Below are 21,447 nucleotides of genomic sequence, written 5' to 3' on the forward strand. Positions count from 1 at the left end.
GATAATGTAAAATAGAGGGAGGGAAGCTGTACTGCCACCATATTAAAAAAAAAAGAATTTACGGTAAGTAAAAATTTCTGTTTTTTCTGTCATATGGTGGCAGTACCAGTGGGATATAGCAAGATCCTTAACTAGGGCGGGTTTCAATGTCACCGTAGGTCGCAAGTTATACGCCTAAAAAGCAGTTTCAGAGGATGAGAACATCTCTAACCTGTAGAGCTTTATGAAAATGTGGAATGGAAGCCCAAGATGGTGCCTAACAGAAGGCCACTAGAAAAAACAAGTGTTCTTACTGGCCCAGAGGCAGCCAATACTCCAAGCGTCCTGAGAGAAGCCGGAACTTGAAGACCACCGGGAGAAAATGGCCAACCAACATACTCGCCTGAGTCAAATGAAACAAAAGAGTTGCAGGAATCACTGTATCCTTACACCTTTTATGGGAGGCTAACAAACAGAGGACCAGAATAACTGAGCTCTTCAGTCCTGGGAAAAGAGACATTACAAAGCTCCTTCAAGCTACACTTAGTACCAACCCGTAGGGAAAAAAAAAAAATGTTTAGCGTGAAGAACCACCGTGTCCATGAGCAATACTGAAAAATCATCTGGGGATGAAAAATGACTGAAGCTCTCTGAACATATTAGCCGATAAGATGGCCCCCAAGAAGGTGTCCTGGAGAAACAAAACTTGTAAGGGAAACCCTTTAACAGGATCGAACGGGTGTTACCTAAAAAAAAATTTAACAAAATATATCAAAATTCAAGGACAAAAATACCAGGAAGGGAAAACAGAACTCTAGGAGGATGTCTGGACCTGGCAGATTACAAAAAACCTCAAGCTTAAAATCTGGACGTAAACTCTAAGAACAGCAGGATTCTCAGGCTTGAAGGCCTGGACCTCAAAGCAGAAAACTCCGAAGCCTGCCGAACAAAAAACCAGAAGACATTAAAGCCAGGGTTTTTAGACGAATGAAACACACCAGCAGGGGTGTTCCCAAAATCCCCCCAAAAAATTTCTAACCCTTATCAGAAAGTAGACCTTTAAACAGGATATATAGTTGCCAAGCAACATAGCCAAACAAATCTTCCCGCAGACCTAGATGATGAAGAAGAACCCTAGCCGTAGTCAGGCTATCAACCTGAAACTCTACAGAACCACTAGGGTAGATCCCTATACATCATGAGACCGATAGAGCTTTGAACGTTTGGGAATCAGAATCTTTATGCTCAGCATGGAATAAGAACCAGGATAAGGCTCCGATAGACCTAATTTTCTAAGACAACTAGAAAAAACGTAAGCGGAAGTAAGACACATTACAAAGAGAGTAATCCATCACCGAGGGACCTGTACTGAAACAGGAAGTGACTTGGTCGTTGAAAAGTTTGTCAACAGAGCCCTGGCTGGAACAACAATTTTCCACTCCAGAGAGTCAAATTACACGGACATAAGGACCAAACTTCCTAATTCCAAATACCCTCTCTGAGCTAGACGGTTATGTCAATCCCTCTGAAAGGAACTACCGAAATATCTACTAGATGAATTTGCACCTCAGCAAGACAACCGCATGCAGGAGAGAGAGAGAGCGCCTACACCGGTTCCTCCCTGCCGGTTGATGTACCAACCCTGTAGAAGAGTGCGCATGAAAATTTACAGCCTTCTGCCATATCTACGGAATGAAGAGATGAAGGGTGGCAATACACCTTAAAACCCCTGGAATCTGCGGATTTTCCCTTAATCATTACCACGAAACATGAAGGGGATTAAAAAAGAGCATCTGTAGCGATCCCCAACCAGAAAACATTAGACGGAAGACAGACTTCCTGAAATTAACTCTATCTAATTTGAAAATTGGATCCGCTACTACCAACACCCCTTCTTCTATGATCGGGGAGAGAAAACAGTGGGATTTCTTTTTTAACATGTTACGAGATCTAGGGACTCTTATGAATAGGCAATAGAATATATGGATTGCTGGGGAAACGTCGGTCTCAGAAATTTTTTCCTCTGTACGCTCAGTCTGATCTCCAAAAATTTAAATAATCGCCTTAATATACACAACAGTACTTCTTTAGACAGTACCGAGGTTACACGCTAATCACCTGCTACAAGTAACGGAATTTATTAGACCACTGCAATTTCTGAAACGACTGGGGCAGAGGTTAATCCTGTTCTGCAGTGTGTTGATGAAAAAACACCTACATTGTGTGTGTTCGTTAACCGTCCAAATTGCCAGAGATATCAGTAACCTATACTGAATCTTGTATGAACAGAAAGCATACCTACACAACCTATGCCATATACCAGGGTTACGCAACTCCTGTGGAGATGATATAGATACAGATATAGATATATGAGCTACTGTGAAGATGCCATCTCTATACCGTCTAATGAGCATACATCTCCTGGTAACTCATCCATAGAGAAACTAGTGAAGACATATACTGAGGCCCTGTCTTCCCAGTACCTCATACATAAGGCATATAGAGTATACCTATATCCCATAAACTAGTGAGGCTTTTTTTTTTTTTTTTTATAGAGTATATAAAAGGAAAAGAACCCCCCTAAAATAGCCTATAGTGGTTACTAAAGTTGAGACCACCCATCAACTCGACAGAGTATATAGTAGATGCATATACTAAGGCTGAGTCCTCAAGTAACTCCTAACAGAGCCTGCACGGAGGTTGAGTTCTCATTCTTAACGAATACAGTGCATACAACTAATGAAGCGGAGGCCACACTTCAAACTCGGCATAGAGCATATAGTGGGTGCATCTACTAAGGTCGAGTGGATAACAAAACAATGCGACATAGAGCATCTAGTGGATACATCTAAAGAGGTTCTTGTCCTTATACAAGGACTTTATAGTGTGTACCCTACTGAGGCCGAGTCATCTTAGACACTCACACACAGAGCATATAGTGGGTACATATACTGTGCACAGCAACTCGTCATAGTGCCTATAGTGAGTGCATACACTGCTCACAGAACTTGTCATAGAACATATAGTGGTAACCTATACTGTTCACAGCAACACAACAGTGCATATAGAGAGAATATATACTGATCATAGTAACTCGTCATAGAACATATAGTGATTACATATACTGTTCACAGCAACACGTCATAGTGCATATAGTGAGAATATATACTGCTCATAGTAACTCGTCATAGAACATATACTGTTCACAGCAACACGTCGTAGTGCATATAGTGAGTATATATATATACTGCTCATAGTAACTCGTCATAGAACATATAGTGATTACACATACTGTTCACAGCAACACGTCGTAGTGCATATATTGCATACATCTTCTGCACACAGCAAGTCGTCATGGTGCATATAGTGAGTACATATACTACTCACAGCAATTCGTCATAGTGCATATAGCGAGTACATATACTGCTCACAGCAATTCATCATAGTGCATATAGTGAGTATATATACTGCTCATAGTAACTCGTCATAGAACATATAGTGATTACATATACTGTTCACAGCAACACATCGTAGTGCATATATTGCATACATCTTCTGCACACAGCACTTCGTCATAGTGCATATAGTGAGTACATATACTGCTCACAGCAATTCGTCATAGAGCATATAGAGAGTACCTATACTGCTCACAGCAATTCATCATAGTGCCTAAAGTGGGTACATATACCGTCATCTTCGTCCTCTTCTTACCACGTGGCTTCACACTTTGCAAATGAAGTGTCTAAACTTTTACAGAGATCATTTTGAAGGAAAGATTAATTCACCTCACCTCAAAATGCCTCTGAACCGTGTGGGGGGGGTTGGTGACACGGCGTACCACTTCTGGCAAGCATCCATGCTGTCAGTGGGTACTGCACAGCTTCATCTATGCCGAGCATCAAACTTCGCGCTTTTTTTTTTTTTAATAAAGTTTCGGCATGCGCACCACCGGAAACTTTTGGTGGAACGAATCACCTCCCGGGCGTGCGTTCCACCGCTGTGCGCAGGTCATCAAGACCGCCTCCAGAAAGTATTCGCCGGAACCTTCTCGGCATAAGAGGCAATGTATCCATTTGCTCCGTAACCATAACGGAGGTAGCATGGTCTCTCAGCTAACCGCCCGGGCAGCTCTCGGACCGGAATCCCCCAGACCAGCAGCCTGTGTGTCTCACCCTCCAGATGCTGTGTCCTTCCCTCTCGGGACAAGAAAGGAAACTGAGGTTGGTTTTGCCGGATAGCCCTTCTTATAGGGCAAGGGGGAGGGGTTTTGTTGATTTAATTAAACTTGTTAGATGCTTGTCCACAGGAAGGAGCAAAACCCACTGGTACTGCCACCATATGACAGAAAAAAGTGACTTACCGCCCCTAGGCATAGGCTGACTGCACAGTATAGCTTGCAGTAACATAGCAATGATATACCTGCATGCCTGACAACTTGCATGTTTAAATCTTAAATCTGTTTTCTCTTCTCCTCTCATATATGCATAATCTCTGATGCCCACAGACTAGTTTAAACACTGTTCTAGCCTAATCAACATGTAACACTACTCTCACACACTGAAAGTATAAGCTAACAATATAAAAATGTGCCTTGTAATAAAATGTCCCGCATGTTTTGCGTGAAAAAGCTTGAGGACTGCTCTTGGGGCACCTCATGCCTGATTGTAACGTTTTCTGTGCTCTGCAAAAAAAAAAAAAATAATAACTTTTTGCAGCCGATCTGGAGCTGGTCAAAGTTTATATTCAGGCAGTGACTGCTAGACTAAAGACATCTGAGGAAAACATTATCGACTTGCACCTCACTCTGATAAAAGCCACATCATGAAAGTTCCTGACAGGCAATGCATCTTACGCCTTTAAATCTACACGAGTTACCTTGTTTCGAGACCTGCATAGATCCACTCTATAGTGGAGGAGAGGATTGGGTCCAATCACTTGCAAACTCTGAAGCCAGGGTGCAATACTGGTAGTCCACACCGAGGTTCAACTCCTGAGGCCACAGCCTCCAGGTATTGTGCCTCCCTACTAGACCTCAGGACCATTCACAATGATTTGTTTCATTACCTTGGGGGCCTCCGTCGTAGTTATATTGCCTCTTTAGGTCCTGTTTGTTGTGGAGGAAAAATACATTTTGCATGCATTGGCAACCCAGATGTAAATAGACAGAAAATACACACTAAACATATTTTTCGTATTTGTTTAATTCATTTAAATGAATTACAAAAATGAAAACATAGGTCCTTTAGTGTTTCAAACTTTTGGCTAAAGGAACAAAAACTTTTTATTCAAGGTGTCAAGAGGGATTAACATCATCCGTTTGAGTGAAATTCTAAAATCAAAAGTTAGACAAGCATATATCTATAACTTAAAATCAGTTCATAATATCCATATCTTATTTCACAGCTGGAGGGCCTGCTGCACACTATACACATATAGCTGGGTCTCCCAGCTGGTGTGAGGTGAGTTAATCAAGAAATCAGTCATGTATGATGATTCTATGAAGAATAACCATTTGAAAATCATTTAATCTTGGCAAGGGAAGAATTGTTGAAATTTGAGAGAGTATTTGACAGGATGTAAAGGAGTAGAGCTTCTTCTGTTAACAATTTCCACGTGGTAGAAGATGAATAGTCTGAAAATGTGTAGATTCAATGCGACAACCCAATTTTAAACCAGTCATTAAAAGGAGGTGGGAGGGGAATTAAAAAAAAAAAAAAACACATCCAGTGATAAGGGCCAATGATAAGACTAAGATAAACTCAGCCAGTTGTTGAAATACAACCATTCTCTCAATCCAAGTTTTATGCAGCCAATAGTTACTGGAGGATGTAGTTACGCCATTTTTTGCTGCCACCACATACCTTTGATGGTATAAATGAAAGCCACTTTTAATTCCTCCATTGCATGAACAATTTTATTGAGCTATGTGACGTTAAATTATATTCTGAATCTAGTCATTCATCCAATCCATGATAATATTCACGCACACTCTAGTAAGCTATAATTTCATTGAACGCTCCATTTTCTGAAAGCAAAGGTACTTGGTCAATTACTTTGATGGAGTCGCAGGCATGAGGTTTTATTAGATAATATTAAGGGGGGGGTGCCATTTTCACTAATCAGACACGTAAATAAACAAAATGCATACTACCGACAGCTCTGTCCAGATCCTATAAGCGTTTAATGAACTGGAATCTGACTAGTTTACAGTGTTAACAAAATTACTTTAAAATTAAAAACAAAATGATAGGTTTCTTGTTCTAAAGAAAAGAAGAAAAAAAAAAAACACCTCCACATATAAATGCACAGCATTGTGTCTGGATACCAAATCAATACTGCCCTCAGCTGTAAAAACCTGAAGTGTTTTCTTAAAACGCATCTGCTTGATGTAACCCTCAAAATGAGTGTTGGGCTTCCAGGTAATAAAACATTGTGTTACTGTACTAAACAGTGCAAAGTCTAGTTGTTTGCAGCATCTGCTTGACGGGGCCATCTTTCTTCCTCCACTCCAGAATCATACTCTTCCTCGGTTACCTCTTTGTTTTGTGTTCTGGAAGAGAATTTGTATATTATACATGGAAGCAATATCGTCACAAGCAGATACTTTTGTCATCTGCTCCTTCCTTGGGCACAGTATTAGTGAATAGGAAGATAGTTTAAAATGCATGGTCAAAATACCCAAAACTGAAAGAAAAAAAAAAATGCTGTCAGCTATGATCAGTTCAGCTACTCCAGTCGTATATTTGAAATTCTCTTGAATTTTTTGTAAATTCTCACTTTAATAAAAATAACACCATGTTTTGACCATAGATAATAGATGGACTACATCTCCACTGATGCTTTGCCACATTATAGCTGTAAGAGGATTAAGGAAGATGTGTCCACAACATGTGGAGTGCCCAAGGTTTGCTACCCCCGATCTAGAACATTAAAATACAGGGACAGCATTTTCATCATAATACAAAGTCCTACGTAATTTCGATTAACTCTTGGTTGGTTAGCACAAAGTGAAAGGACTAGACATTACTCATTAAAATATTAGCAGGACTCATTTTTGGACCACCAAATTGCTGGCCTGATGGCAGCTCATAAAAGTCACTTTAAGAACAAGTGTGCATTGTATAAACAAGGTAAGGGAAGAAAAGAGTCCAATAGACTATACAAAAAAAAAAATTAACGAATGGCGTTTATTTGAAAGTTTGATAGAGGTAGGAGACTTTTTTACCTGACATAACTAGGTTCTTTCTTCCCCTCCACTACTTCCTGGTCCAGCTCCACACAGACTATGTCTGAATTCGGGACCTCAAACATGGGTTCCAGGAGGAGCTTTTCCTGAGGGAGAGAAACCAAATTTTTTTTATAGGTCCAGTTATTAAACAAATGGAGCAACTAGTAATTGGTACGTTACCTCACATAAGGATATCAAATATCATGGCACAATTACAATAACTAAACTAATCCATCACTCTGAAAGGCAGAGTTGGGTCAACACTGCACATCTGGCTTTGCCAATGGTGTGTCTAAATGCCAATATTTGTTAGTTGAGATTTCAAAGTAGTTTTAAGAACTGAAGCGGTGTGTGCCGTTCATATAATTGTAGCGCACCACTATTAAAGAACATGTACTCTGGGTTTACTCCTAAATCCTCCTTTTCCATTTTTTTGCAACATGGGAAAGAGGATTTAGTTGCTTGGTCCTTTCAATCATCCAGAAAAAAAAAAAACTGAAATGGAGGTCAGTGACCAGGAAATTCAGAAGAGGATAGACTAATGAACATCAAATGGACATTAGTCATCAAATGGACAAAAACAAATTTAAAAAAAAAATAAAACACAGTTGATCAGATTAATTTTCTACTAAACAATCTGATAAATTACGGTTGAATTATATTACTGTTAACGTGTTTACGTTTACAAAATACTGAATGGAGACATTCTGAATCATACCATTTGTCACACCTGTCTAGTCAAAATGACTTGGCTCTTTTACTGTGCAGTATTTTCATCAAACACATAATGGTTTAATTGTTAGACAATTCTTCAAATAGAATGGTTATAAATGTTAAATTAACTGATTATACAAGCAAATTTAAATAAATACAGTCCATGGTAATTTATAAAGCAATAGCTCACAAGCCAGTCTAGCAGCAAAGCTAAAGTGTTCATCCATCAGCCGTTTTATTCATGTAGGCCAAGATATCAAAACAGTAAATCATACCACAAGCTACATTGTGGTAGGCGGTTTGAACATGCAAAATGCCATTTCAAAATAAAGGCTATAGAGATTATTGCTCACCATGATTGATCTGAGTCCTCTAGCACCGGTTTTTCTTTCAAGGGCAAGCCTTGCAATGGCCTTCAGAGCACCATCTGTGACATTTAATTCACACTGTTTAGGAAAGAAAACAATAAAATAAGGGGACAATACTAACTAATTAAATGCGTTTTGGTCAGCAGCTTAACCTTTTTGTTTTAGAACGGGAAAAAATAAAAATAAATGAAAAACGTTTTTACATCTGGAATCTGGTAATGCATACATACAAACTAGGATATTAAAAACACACTCTAATAAGCTATTAGCTTTCATTGAACATTCTATTTTCTGGAACAAGACAAAGGAAGCTCCAGTGATCCAGTGGAATGCAGCCTCGCTCTGCAATACAAGATATTTAAATCTTCCTAATGCTTCAATATAGTTACGGATCACATACACACGAACAGCTGAATCCCCACCTTATCCATACTGAACAATGCCTGGTATTGTGGTACCACTGCATTGCGTGGTTCAGTAAGGATGCGCACAAGTGTTTCCTCATCCAGGCTGTGTAGTGGAACAACAACAGGAAGGCGCCCAACAAACTCTGGTATCATGCCAAATTCAATAAGATCCCTGGCTTCCACATGTCTAAGTAGACGATCCTTTTCTTCGATGTCCTGCACGGCGTTTGATTCTGTGCTTGTGTTTGCGAGGTCAGCTGCTGCCGCCGCTCTGCGACCTTTGCCCAAATTCGAGATGATGCCAAATCCTAGATACTGAAAAATGGGTGGGAAAAAGTGAACTACATTTCAAAATGTATAAGGACATTGCAGATTTAAGAATTTTTTTTAAATAAAAGCAAGCAGTGAAAGACCCAAACTTAAGTTGCTGAACTTTGAGAAGAATAGTGCCCATAACAGTTAGTCATGTCAACTGCTGTCCAATGGTCTTGGCAGAAAGGCAAGTTAAATGTCTTGTAGCCATATAGATTGTATGAAACAAATCTAGACCTCGAAGACTGCCTTCAAAGTTTACATTTCGGGTACAGAGTGTAGCTTCTGCGGAACTTGGTACAAGCATTTAGAAAAGATAAGCTATATCAGACAAACCATCTACCTTCTAAAATAAGCACAATTAAAAAGCGACACGCCAAGCACTCTAGGTTTGACAGTTTATAGTAGTGGATATGGTGCTAGGAATGCCGACTCAGGTTTGTTCATTTTCAAGAGTTTGATAAATAAAGAAGATCTCAATGGTAACCAAATACCATTCCTCCTGCCATCAACGTGACACAGAGTTCATCTCCTCATAAAAGCCAATATGTTTATATGTGTTCAAGACCGTACTCCTAATCACAAAGGTGCAGTGGTTTTAAAAAAAAAAAAGAAAAGAAAAGTTTAGAACAGCCCTGTACACAAGAATATTTGTACTAAGATCTCCGCAGAAGCAGTAGTAACACGAATAATGGAAACATTTGCCGTAAGACCTAACAGTACTTTGCTAATCCACAGGAAGAAAGCAATGCAATAAAATAAAACTAGGATACAAAACAAACCTTCTCATTTTTCCTCCTGCTGATGATCCGGTCGAGGCCATTGAATGCTCCTGATGCCACAAAGAGGATGTTTGTTGTGTCTACTTGAACAGTTTCGCCACGTAGTTTTCTTGAATTTTTTTCTGGGACATTGACAATTGTGCCCTCTAGAAGCTTCAACAAACCCTGAAAAATAAACATACCATAATTTGTTTAAATAAGTGCAGCTAGGCATGTATTCTATTGTGTATTCACATCAAATGAAAGTTTTTGAATATGGTTGTCAAATCATAGCAATAAGTGTTCTTTTTATACACTACTTATTTCAAGCTCTTTAAGTATACCTTTTCCATTATTCTTCCTGCTAATGAACATCAGACGCTTGGGAAAGACTTTCAAGGAGTGTGTTTAAGAAGGTAGTTTGGACAGAGCAAAGAAAACTACCATTAAAAATGTCTGTTACCAAGACCTAGACACCAAGTTTCCCTAAAATGTCCCACATAAACACCAAGTTTCCACAGTAAATTGCACACATACTTCATTCCTTGGATGGTGAGAGTCCACAAGTCATGACACATGGTATTAAGGCCCTCTCAAATCAGAGGAGATAGCAAATCATCAACACACCCACACCTTCTCTTCATTGAGTGCGTGTGCTTCAACTGGCCTGCTCGATTTGTTTTTTCCTTCCTGCTGTTCCTCCTCCACATGGCTGTATCCAAACTGAAGATTACAGGGTAGGGGCTAAATGAAGGAATGTGTTGAAGCATAGCACCATGATCCTTTCTACCTCCTCCAGTGGTGAGGGACTCTCATACGTCATGACTTGTGGGCTCTCAAGTAAATGTGTCTTGCATGACAAAAAGTATTAGTTTTCTCTCCAGAATTCTGGACTTGGACACTCCTAAGAGTGGAAATGTATAGAACTAGGTTTAAAACAAATAAAAATGTAAACACACTGGTCTCATTTTATAAACATACTAACAAGTCAGCTTTAAGAAAAGTTATTCATACATACTTGCTGAACTCCTTCACCGCCAACATCTCTCAGCTGATGGATGCCTGGGACGCTGCCTATCTTGTCAACCTCATCCAGAAATACGATTCCTGCAAGCACAAAACATTGACAATAGCGACAGCTAGACTTTGGAAAGTTTCCTTTGAATAAAACTTTCATCATGGACGACAGCACAAAAGCAGCTGGAAGCCAGATATTAAATAAGATAAAGCTCATTCACAAAACTGCAAATTCCAATCTTTCAACGTCTAGCACAATTGCAAAAGTATCTGGTTCTATTTGTATGTGCCACAAACACTATAAATTGCCAATATGTCAAATTCAGGAATGAACAAGAGGATTGTATATCTTGACCTAAAGGATAAAAAGGACCGATAACTAGCATAATGGGACTCTTAAATCCTACTTGATATCTAAAAGCCGCACATTTGTGGTTTTAAACAATAACCGCAAACTAAACCAGAAAACACCACATACCTTGTTGTGCCTTATCCACATTATAGTTCGCATCCTGAAGCAATTTGGCAACCACAGACTCAATATCCTCTCCAACATACCCAGCCTGGGTCAGTGTGGTACAGTCACATATAGCAAAGGGAACATCCAAGCATTTTGCAAGAGTCTGTGCCAGTAGAGTTTTACCTGGGAGTCAGAGCAAAATAGGTCAACAATACGCAAGACACCAAACGTAAAGGTTTCACCCAAGGATCAGTTATAATTGTAAAGAAATAAGCTCCCTGATCAAACAGGGTCTTATTGTGTGTCCATAGAATCTTATGTAGGGGTTAACCCTTAATATCGAAATGAATGTAGGAACTGCTGGTGGACCCAAGCCCAATGCGAAAAAAAGGGGGCTCAGGGGCACCAAGGAAGATTCTATGAGTTTACTTATGTTTGAAAATAAAAACACCTTTATTATAGGGTACACATTCCCCAAACGAAATAAAGGAAACTTATAAATGAAGCTAACACATCTAAAAAAATAAATATATATAAATCGAGGGAGGTAGTAATATATATCAATGAGACAGGAGAGAGTGATCAAGTACCTAAGACCCTTAAACCAGGGGTAACTTATGTATCTAAGAGGTCTGTGCAAAATATAGACACAGCTTGTTGGGGGCTAGAGAAAAAGCCCTTAGAAGAAATAGTATATACAACTATAACGTTATCAACACTCGATACATTTAGGTAATAGGACTAAGAACATTGTATCAATTGTGTCCAGGACTAGAAAAGTCTTGTTGGATTAATTGCTCAATGTTTTAGTTGTTGGTATCTAGCTCGACTAGCGTGTAACACCACTGTAGTGCCCATTAGAGATCATCAGTCTTATACTGGTGCCAAAAATACACCATAAAGACACACTATTGCTCTTGACTACAGAGTTATTCAATCTGTATCTGCAGATTTGTGTAGAATTATCTACAGACGGGGTAAAAAACCAAGTTGCTTAATACAAGGTTGTCTATCCGCTAGAAATCTTATGCAGGTATCATTAGTTCTTATGCAGGCATAATTAAACTATTGTCTTTCCAGCTTGACTAGCGTGTAACCCCACTGTCGTTCTGATTAGAGATAATAAGTCTTACATTAGTACCAGACACACTATTATTCTTAACCAAAGGGCTATTGAACCTATATCTGCAAATCTGTGTAGAATTATCTACAGACGGGGTCAAAAAACCCCAAGTTGCTTAATAAAAGGTTGTCTGTCCGCTGGAAATCTTATGCCGGTATCAATAGAACTAATGCAGGCATTATTGAACTATTAACTCTCCAGGGGATTGCAGCACACCCTAGGAATAGTTGCGCTCACACTGGTACTTATGAAGCCAAAGTGCTAAATAGTAGTGCTGAACCTGAAAGAACACGGCCACGAAAATCGAAGACCAGAATCACTCTTAAACTGATATAATCGTCAGACTCCTACATACTCATCTACCTCCCCCCACCTGGTGAACACACACAAAAGTGCTCGGTGATAATTAAAAAAGCATTAACCTAACGCACGTTTCGGCGCTATGCAAGCGCCTTTCTCAAAGGTAAAGGAGACACTGCCGTCGGCTCGTTTTTATAACACATTACTTTCGTCAGGTAGCCAATCGGTGGGCGCCCCTATTGGGATACTCTCGCGCCAGAATTCTGATGGGCGGTCTATGTGTTGTAGCTCCGCCTATCCACGTCTTTGTGGGCGTGTGTGAGACTATCGCCCATGTGATCCGAAATTAGCATAACCTAAAAAGGTACATGGGGACGAAATATTTGTGTAGTACATTGTCTCGATCCTAGAGATCGATCTTAATCTGTTGGGGTAGTAATTAGCGGCTAAGATCGATCTCTAGGATCGAGACAATGTACTACACAAATATTTCGTCCCCATGTACCTTTTTAGGTTATGCTAATTTCGGATCACATGGGCGATAGTCTCACACACGCCCACAAAGACGTGGATAGGCGGAGCTACAACACATAGACCGCCCATCAGAATTCTGGCGCGAGAGTATCCCAATAGGGGCGCCCACCGATTGGCTACCTGACGAAAGTAATGTGTTATAAAAACGAGCCGACGGCAGTGTCTCCTTTACCTTTGAGAAAGGCGCTTGCATAGCGCCGAAACGTGCGTTAGGTTAATGCTTTTTTAATTATCACCGAGCACTTGTGTGTTCACCAGGTGGGGGGAGGTAGATGAGTATGTAGGAGTCTGACGATTATATCAGTTTAAGAGTGATTCTGGTCTTCGATTTTCGTGGCCGTGTTCTTTCAGGTTCAGCACTACTATTTAGCACTTTGGCTTCATAAGTACCAGTGTGAGCGCAACTATTCCTAGGGTGTGCTGCAATCCCCTGGAGAGTTAATAGTTCAATAATGCCTGCATTAGTTCTATTGATACCGGCATAAGATTTCCAGCGGACAGACAACCTTTTATTAAGCAACTTGGGGTTTTTTGACCCCGTCTGTAGATAATTCTACACAGATTTGCAGATATAGGTTCAATAGCCCTTTGGTTAAGAATAATAGTGTGTCTGGTACTAATGTAAGACTTATTATCTCTAATCAGAACGACAGTGGGGTTACACGCTAGTCAAGCTGGAAAGACAATAGTTTAATTATGCCTGCATAAGAACTAATGATACCTGCATAAGATTTCTAGCGGATAGACAACCTTGTATTAAGCAACTTGGTTTTTTACCCCGTCTGTAGATAATTCTACACAAATCTGCAGATACAGATTGAATAACTCTGTAGTCAAGAGCAATAGTGTGTCTTTATGGTGTATTTTTGGCACCAGTATAAGACTGATGATCTCTAATGGGCACTACAGTGGTGTTACACGCTAGTCGAGCTAGATACCAACAACTAAAACATTGAGCAATTAATCCAACAAGACTTTTCTAGTCCTGGACACAATTGATACAATGTTCTTAGTCCTATTACCTAAATGTATCGAGTGTTGATAACGTTATAGTTGTATATACTATTTCTTCTAAGGGCTTTTTCTCTAGCCCCCAACAAGCTGTGTCTATATTTTGCACAGACCTCTTAGATACATAAGTTACCCCTGGTTTAAGGGTCTTAGGTACTTGATCACTCTCTCCTGTCTCATTGATATATATTACTACCTCCCTCGATTTATATATATTTATTTTTTTAGATGTGTTAGCTTCATTTATAAGTTTCCTTTATTTCGTTTGGGGAATGTGTACCCTATAATAAAGGTGTTTTTATTTTCAAACATAAGTAAACTCATAGAATCTTCCTTGGTGCCCCTGAGCCCCCTTTTTTTCGCATTGGGCTTGGGTCCACCAGCAGTTCCTACATTCATTTCACCCAAGGATCAACTAGATCAGAGTTCAGATGTACTGCACAAGCATTTGACCAAATAACTACAATTTAGTTGATTTTAGCAGAATGTAAATTATGATTTTCTGTTTTACACTGAACCATTTAAAAGAACTTGCTATCACTTTATGACTTGAAATAAATGCAGGAAGGACAAGATAGACTTGCAGATTATATTGGCTCTCGTGTCTGTAATTCCATACAAGTAGGAACATTTTTGTACAGTATGTTAGATCAAAGTATTATTAACCAAAGTGTCCTTCTGAAAATGCAATAGTTGGTATTACTGTTTGGAAGAATTAGCATATTACATCATACCAGAGCCTGTAGGACCCAGCAGAAGGATGTTGCTTTTCTCCAGCTTAATGTCATCATTGTTTGAATCCAACACTTCACCCCCTCTCCTCTCCTGTGGCATCTGCTGGTTTACTTGCTGTTGCATGGATGCTCCCAAGGCATTTCCATGTGGATTGATTCCAGCAATCTGCAGCAGTTCTGATTAGAAAGAAGACAGAACGATGAAAAAAAAAAACCCACAACACCCACACACAAACCACAACTCGGGTTCTCAGACCAAATCCGTACCAAACAAATTTCAAGAGTTATAACAATGTAGCAAAGACAGTAATGACAGATGAGCAGGCTGGAGCAAATTAATCCCAATGAAGTCATAAATCAATATGATTTCAGAAATTCCCTGACCTGGGAGGCATGACTTTAGACTACACTAATGCACATTCAATAGACACGAAAGAACATTTGTTGCTGAACATATGCATTGAAACATTTTTAACCAAACAGCCAGCACCAGGAGACGTACAGATCATTTGGATGTAAAACCCAAGCCTGAAGTTTATGTAACCATGTTGTGTCACAGTGAGGCACTTTAAAACTAGATGAAAAAGAGAAAAAATAAAAAAATACCCCCCTTTTCCTACATGCATAGTGATAAGGGAATCTTTTAAGCAAACAAAGAAGTTTGAATGACTATCTGTTCCTGTCCAAATTAGAGATGTTTAAATTGCGTATACGCAGAAGTAAATTCACACTGACACACGGAGTTCAGGTTAAAAGCACTTCAGGAAATTTATTAGCATCTGAACAAAGCAGGCTTTGCAAGTCCTTTTTAAAGATAAAATTACATCATTGTAAAATCAAGATAAAAAGTGAGGAAACATTGTCAATTGGCTAAGAGAAGAAGTGGTTAGTTAAATGCCCTCCCTGTTGGGTGTTACGTCTTACATCATAACTGACGTCATAAAGTTCTCCTCCAGATTTCAGCGCCATCTTGCTAGCACGAGGAGTTCTTTCGATGGGAGGGGGCATTTTGGCAGCTATCCATAAAGAGTAGCTGGTACCTTTAGTCTTTCAAGGTTAGTATCCTCAGTATTCTCAAGGCCTCTTTGGCAATTATACACTCTATCAATACTATCTGCTACAGTGTGTTCTTTGAATCAGAAGATTCTAGCATTTTCTGCTGACATGCTGTTTCTACGAACAAAGGAATCTTGTAAAGTTTAAACTACGAGGCATGAGAGCTGAATATGAGAATATAGTATTAAAGGGGCCCAGTAAGGATTATATAGTTTATAAGGGGCCTAATAATGGATATAAGTTATAAGGGGTTAATAATTCTACAACACATAGTAAACGGACAGAAGAGAGAAAGTTTGTGAGACCTGTACACATCTGTATTCCTGTGTTACTTTGACCTAAAATGTTATGTGGCATTCAGTCAAGTCCAAATTGATTATAGGGACCACAAACAAACTGATTAAAACAGACCCGTTTTTTGTTACAGATAACTTACTTACCCTCCCAAATCACAAAAAAAAAAAAAAAAAAACACATACTCGAGTATAAGTCGACCAGAATATAAGTCGAGACCCCTAATTTTACAACAAAAAAGAAAAAAAGGGGGAAACCTATTGACTCGAGTATAAGACATTGGGGGGAGGGGATGCAGCAGCTACTGGTAAATTTCTAAATAAAATTAGATCCCCCCCCAAAATTATATTAATTGAATATTTATTTACAGTGTGTGTATATAATGAATGCAGTGTGCGTGTGTGAATGCAGTGTGTGATGCAGAGCCATGGTGGGGGTAGGCATTTATTTTTTTATATTTTTATTTTGATATTTAAATTTTTTTTTATTTTTGTCCCCCCCTGCCTGTTAGCTGGCCAGGAAGGTGGGCTCTCATTCCCTGGTGGTCCAGTGGATGGGCTGTGTAGGAGGGGGGCTGGCTGCATTCCGGTCAGCTCCACTGTAAGTCTCGCGGTCTGACTGCTGCACGGAGCGTTGCCACGCTCTGACCCCCCGGCTCTGGAGAGACGGAGAGAAACATGTATTCCTGACCTTATAGTGCTATAAAAAGTTAGTGGTGTCAATGTAATTTTACACAATTGTGGAAGAGCCACCGAGTGCCTACATATTATATTTAAAGAACACTATAGGGTCATACAAGCCATGTATTTCTGACCCTAGTGTTAAAACTACCATCTAGCCCCTTCTTGCCCCCCTAAATATGGTAAAATCTTACCTGTATTCAAGTCTGCAGCTTCTGCCTCTGATCTGCCTGCTTGGCTGACAATCAGAAGTGATTCTCTGAACTAATCACAATGCTTTCCAATAGTGATATCAAGGTAGCAGAGCAAGCACAAGCCAAACACAGCCCTGGCCAATCAGCATCTCCTCATAGAGATCCATTGAATCAATGCATCTCTATGAGGAAAGTTCAGTGTCTCCATGCAGAGGGTGGAGACATTGAATGGCAGTGCTGCACCTCTAGTAGCCATCTGAGGAGTGGCCAGTGGAGTTACCCCTAGGCTATAATGTAAATACTGCATTTTTACTGAAAAAACAAAAAAACAAAAACAGTGTTGACAGCAAAAAGCCTGAGGGCAATGATTATACTCACCAGAATACAATAAGGTTTTGTTTTTTTGTAATATTAATTGTGCATTATTATCTAAAAGTGCTTCCCGTATTGGTTTAAAGACATCAACTTACAAGGGATTTTGCTAGATAACTTACTTACATATTACAATATTTAAAGTGAATGTGAAAATTGTTTTTTTTTTTTTTTTAATATATTTATTTTTACGTGAGAATGCATATAGCCAATATCGCTTTAAATATTGTAGACATAATATGGCTGCTTCTATGAGGTCATACCTCGATCACATGATTGATTTGCACTGTAATTTAATTGCACCATGTTTGATATCACTTTAGGACTTGATAAACACCTTACCGCTGTGTCGAAACGTTTCTGCTGTGAGTGCTGGTATGTCGATCAACAAATAAACATGGCTATATTTTGTTACCATGCATGACTCAGCACACAACAAATGTGGCTATAGGTCTTCTGCTGCATCCATTAAGTTGCATATTTACTTATGTTGTGGAGCAATCTCATGCTGCACAAACCAGACACATTCTCCTGTCATATTTAGTTGCACAATCCCTTAATGACTTGCAAATCAGCCAGAAGAGGTATTTTGTTTAAATAGAGTCCTCCATCCATTAATATTTGGATACAGATCAGGACACAAGTTTGTTGAATGCAGAAATAGCAAATCTAGAACATTTGACAATAAACAAGTAGCAAGAGAGGTGAGAACAGACAACAGCTCAATTACTGCCCTTCGGTGGGTCCCCTCTCAGACCTCAAGCTGGTTTTAGCTCATCTTGTGCCATTACAGAGAGAACATATCTGAAGCATATCAGACTGGTCCCAACCGTAATGGCACAAGATGAGCTAAAACCAGCTTGAGAACTGAGAGGGGACCCACCGAAGGGCAGGCCAATTGAGCGGTTGTCCGTTCTCACGTCTCTTGCTACTTTTTTTTTCCCCATTTCCCTATCTGTTCAAGCCTGCAATTTAAAACCGTGCCATTCTGCAGGAACAGAATTAGGTTGCAGGTTTTAGTTGCTTCTAGTGGCTGTCATACAGATAGCCACTAGAGGCACTTCTGCAGAAATAGTCAAGTGAAACTCAGTCGTGTCTATCAGGCTGACTCAGACATCTGATTGAAGCAGGGCAGCATGCATGCACACTAGCCTCCCAATGCTTTCCTATGGGAAATCATTGGGTTGGCTGAGAGCTCTCTGGATCTTAGCCAAGGAGGTGGGATAGCAGCGCAGAGACTACCACTGCGATGGAGAAAAGGCATTTTTATACCTTACAAGGGGGAGACTATGACCTAAACATTTAAGAGGGCACTATAACGTTAGGAATACACATTTGTATTTCCAACGTTATAGCGTACCTTTAGTGCTTCTCTAGCTAAAAACATACAAAAATAAATACAACTACTACTAAATATCAATTTTTACTAAGGAACGTATAAAAGTGCAGTAGTCACTACCCAGGATTTTATATAGGATTAGGTATACCCTGTATTTAGCAAACAAATGTAGAAAGTCAAAAAGTGGTATTTACATCTATCTTGTAATGGGCTCCTCCACTATGGCTCATTGTCAATCATGGTTAGAAACGGTTATTCTTTTCTGGCATCACACAGATTGCGGAAGAGATTAAATAGAAACAATGTCTACAGAGGTTATGGGGTATTTTCAAAAGGATTTAAATTTTTGGGGGGGAATATCCAAAGTAAGTTCCCTATTAAACCTTCACAGAGCATGTCCATGTTAGTAGCAGCATGCAGCAAGCAAGAGGGTGATTGATGTGTGCTCCTGACAAAGGATTGGTGTAAATAGATTTGTAGAGTTAGTCTGTACGGTTTGCAATAAAGTTAGAAGTTAATGGCATTTCTGGGGCTAAATTCAAAAGCATAGAAAAAAAAAAAAATAGAATAAAAAAAAATGTAACCGAGTAGATCCCGAAAAGGTTTCCGGTGTTACTACACAGACATGGAGTTGTGTAGAGCTGCAGTCACATGATTTAAAACCAGCTTGGTTATGACCCTTCATTGTAAAACTGACAGTTTTACTTTTCCATTGCTTACTGTCATAATACAGGTTTTCAATGGGACAGAAAACCCACTTAGTAGCCCAGTAGTCATGTCTGACTGAAGATATTTCAAGGATAAAACTGCATGAACACCATCTAAAAATTACAATAACCCTGCCAGAAAATTTTAGAACACCTTTTAGTTCCCCCAGTATTACTGATGCAGTCTTCAAGTGTGTCCAAAAAAAAAAAACAAGAAACACAAACTCCCTTCATTACCTTGAAGGCTATACAATATATACACTACTTCACAAGTCAAAACTCCAGGGCACATGCATGATATGTACCAAATTTAAGACAGTATTTCAGGATTAATGGAATATCCACTGTCCTATTTTATAAGGGTGACCATTTTAACAGAATTTGGTAAAAGTTACACGCTGTCAGATAGCCTGGAATGTTTCCTACACACTCGCTCTGTGAAGCATTTAAAGTTATAGTGAGTATTGATTTTATTGCTACTCTATGAGAAGCATTCTATTGGCAGAGAGATCATCAGTATTGATAATCTGCAGGGGCAGAGAGGAGCTGCAGCATGGAGATACCAGAGGATCGATTACAGGAGAGCTGACTTACAAAAACAAGGGGTGCTTAGATCTAAAATAAAAGAAACCCTCTAGAGCTATGTTAATGGACCAATGAATAAACAGACTCCCTTGTATTGCTAATGCTCTAAGATTATATGCCAGAACAAGGGTTAAGTCCACATACAGTAAATATGGCCTGCACCTGTAAAACTAACTTAGCTGGTATGCAGTTCCAATTAGTTGTATTCTAGAGGGACTGATATATCAAGTCATAGAACAATTTCCCCTAATACGTATGGCATGTTCAAGGATGCTAGATGAGAGACCACTTACTTGTAAATCTGTACTCATCCTCCCGTCTTCTCATCTCTAACTCTACAAAGAGGGATTGAAACAATAACATTAAGAGATGAGCCACCTGCTTATTAAGTATTTTTAAAAATAAATAAAATTCTATATATATTTGTTTGTGTGCCTGCATGTGTCAGGACCATTGAAAAAGCGTTCTGGTTAAAGCTAAGTGTATGCATTAACAAATGTTAAAGTGTTGATCCAGCATTAGTATACATCCATGGTGCCAGTCTGACAGAGCTTGTTAAGCAATTTAAATACTGCCAGGAACTAGAGATCTTCATGGCTGTTTGAATAGCCAAGTTTAGAGCAAAGCAAAAGAAAAAAAGAAAAAATGCAGTACCTATACTTGCTTCAGTTTAAGACCAGCTTTCTATGATATCTTAACTTTTACAAATCTGATTAATTGGGCAAAAGGGTTAAATTTTTTTACTAGTTTATTTAGAAAGACTGAAGAACACGTCAATGTTGCCATACCATTATTTATTTTTTTAATCTGAACAGTATAACAGTTTTAAAGGGACACCCCACACACCTGAATAACTTTAGCGTTTTATGTGTGAGAAGTGTGTGCCTCACCCCCATTTAAATAAAATTGCAGATTTCAATAGAAAGCACCACTCACAAATATGCCTTTATGCACCCATCTGGCTGTCAGACAAGTAGCCTTGTTCCATCCGGATTTGTTCAGCTCAGTGGAGCTAAACTCAAGCAACAGCACTTGTTCAAACCTCAGACTTTGCAAAGACTTCTCAATGAGCTGCAAAAAGTCTGGGCTGGGGAAGATTGGTTGGGCTTGCAAAGACTGCAGATTTTGAATGCTGTATTTAGATATACCCCAATGAAATCAAAATGCATAATTAAATTAATGCTTTCATTGGGGTACATCTACTAGATTGCTGGGGAAAACAAATACACAATTTTTTTTTTATCTCTCTAATGAGAGCTTCCATTTCACCCC

General features: G+C 39.3%; 1 protein-coding gene across 2 annotated transcripts in view; it reads right to left on the reverse strand.

The window, feature by feature from the left end:
- Positions 1–5,162: 5,162 nt before the first annotated feature.
- Positions 5,163–21,447, reverse strand: part of CLPX (caseinolytic mitochondrial matrix peptidase chaperone subunit X) — a 44,267-nt gene continuing 27,982 nt past the window's right edge. The window contains exons 6-14 of one of the 2 annotated variants that reach the window (XM_063448807.1): positions 20,469–20,510; positions 14,949–15,125; positions 11,265–11,429; positions 10,788–10,876; positions 9,791–9,955; positions 8,712–9,011; positions 8,275–8,367; positions 7,205–7,311; positions 5,163–6,529 (exon numbers count right to left, since the gene is read on the reverse strand). In XM_063448807.1, the coding sequence (XP_063304877.1) occupies positions 6,439–6,529; positions 7,205–7,311; positions 8,275–8,367; positions 8,712–9,011; positions 9,791–9,955; positions 10,788–10,876; positions 11,265–11,429; positions 14,949–15,125; positions 20,469–20,510 (1,229 nt within the window). In that variant the 3' untranslated portion in view covers positions 5,163–6,438. The remainder of the gene's footprint in view (positions 6,530–7,204; positions 7,312–8,274; positions 8,368–8,711; positions 9,012–9,790; positions 9,956–10,787; positions 10,877–11,264; positions 11,430–14,948; positions 15,126–20,468; positions 20,511–21,447) is intronic. The other variant, XM_063448808.1, reaches the window with a different exon arrangement.

Source organism: Pelobates fuscus, chromosome 3, assembly GCF_036172605.1.
Source record: "Pelobates fuscus isolate aPelFus1 chromosome 3, aPelFus1.pri, whole genome shotgun sequence".
Classification (NCBI taxonomy): Eukaryota; Metazoa; Chordata; class Amphibia; order Anura; family Pelobatidae; genus Pelobates; species Pelobates fuscus.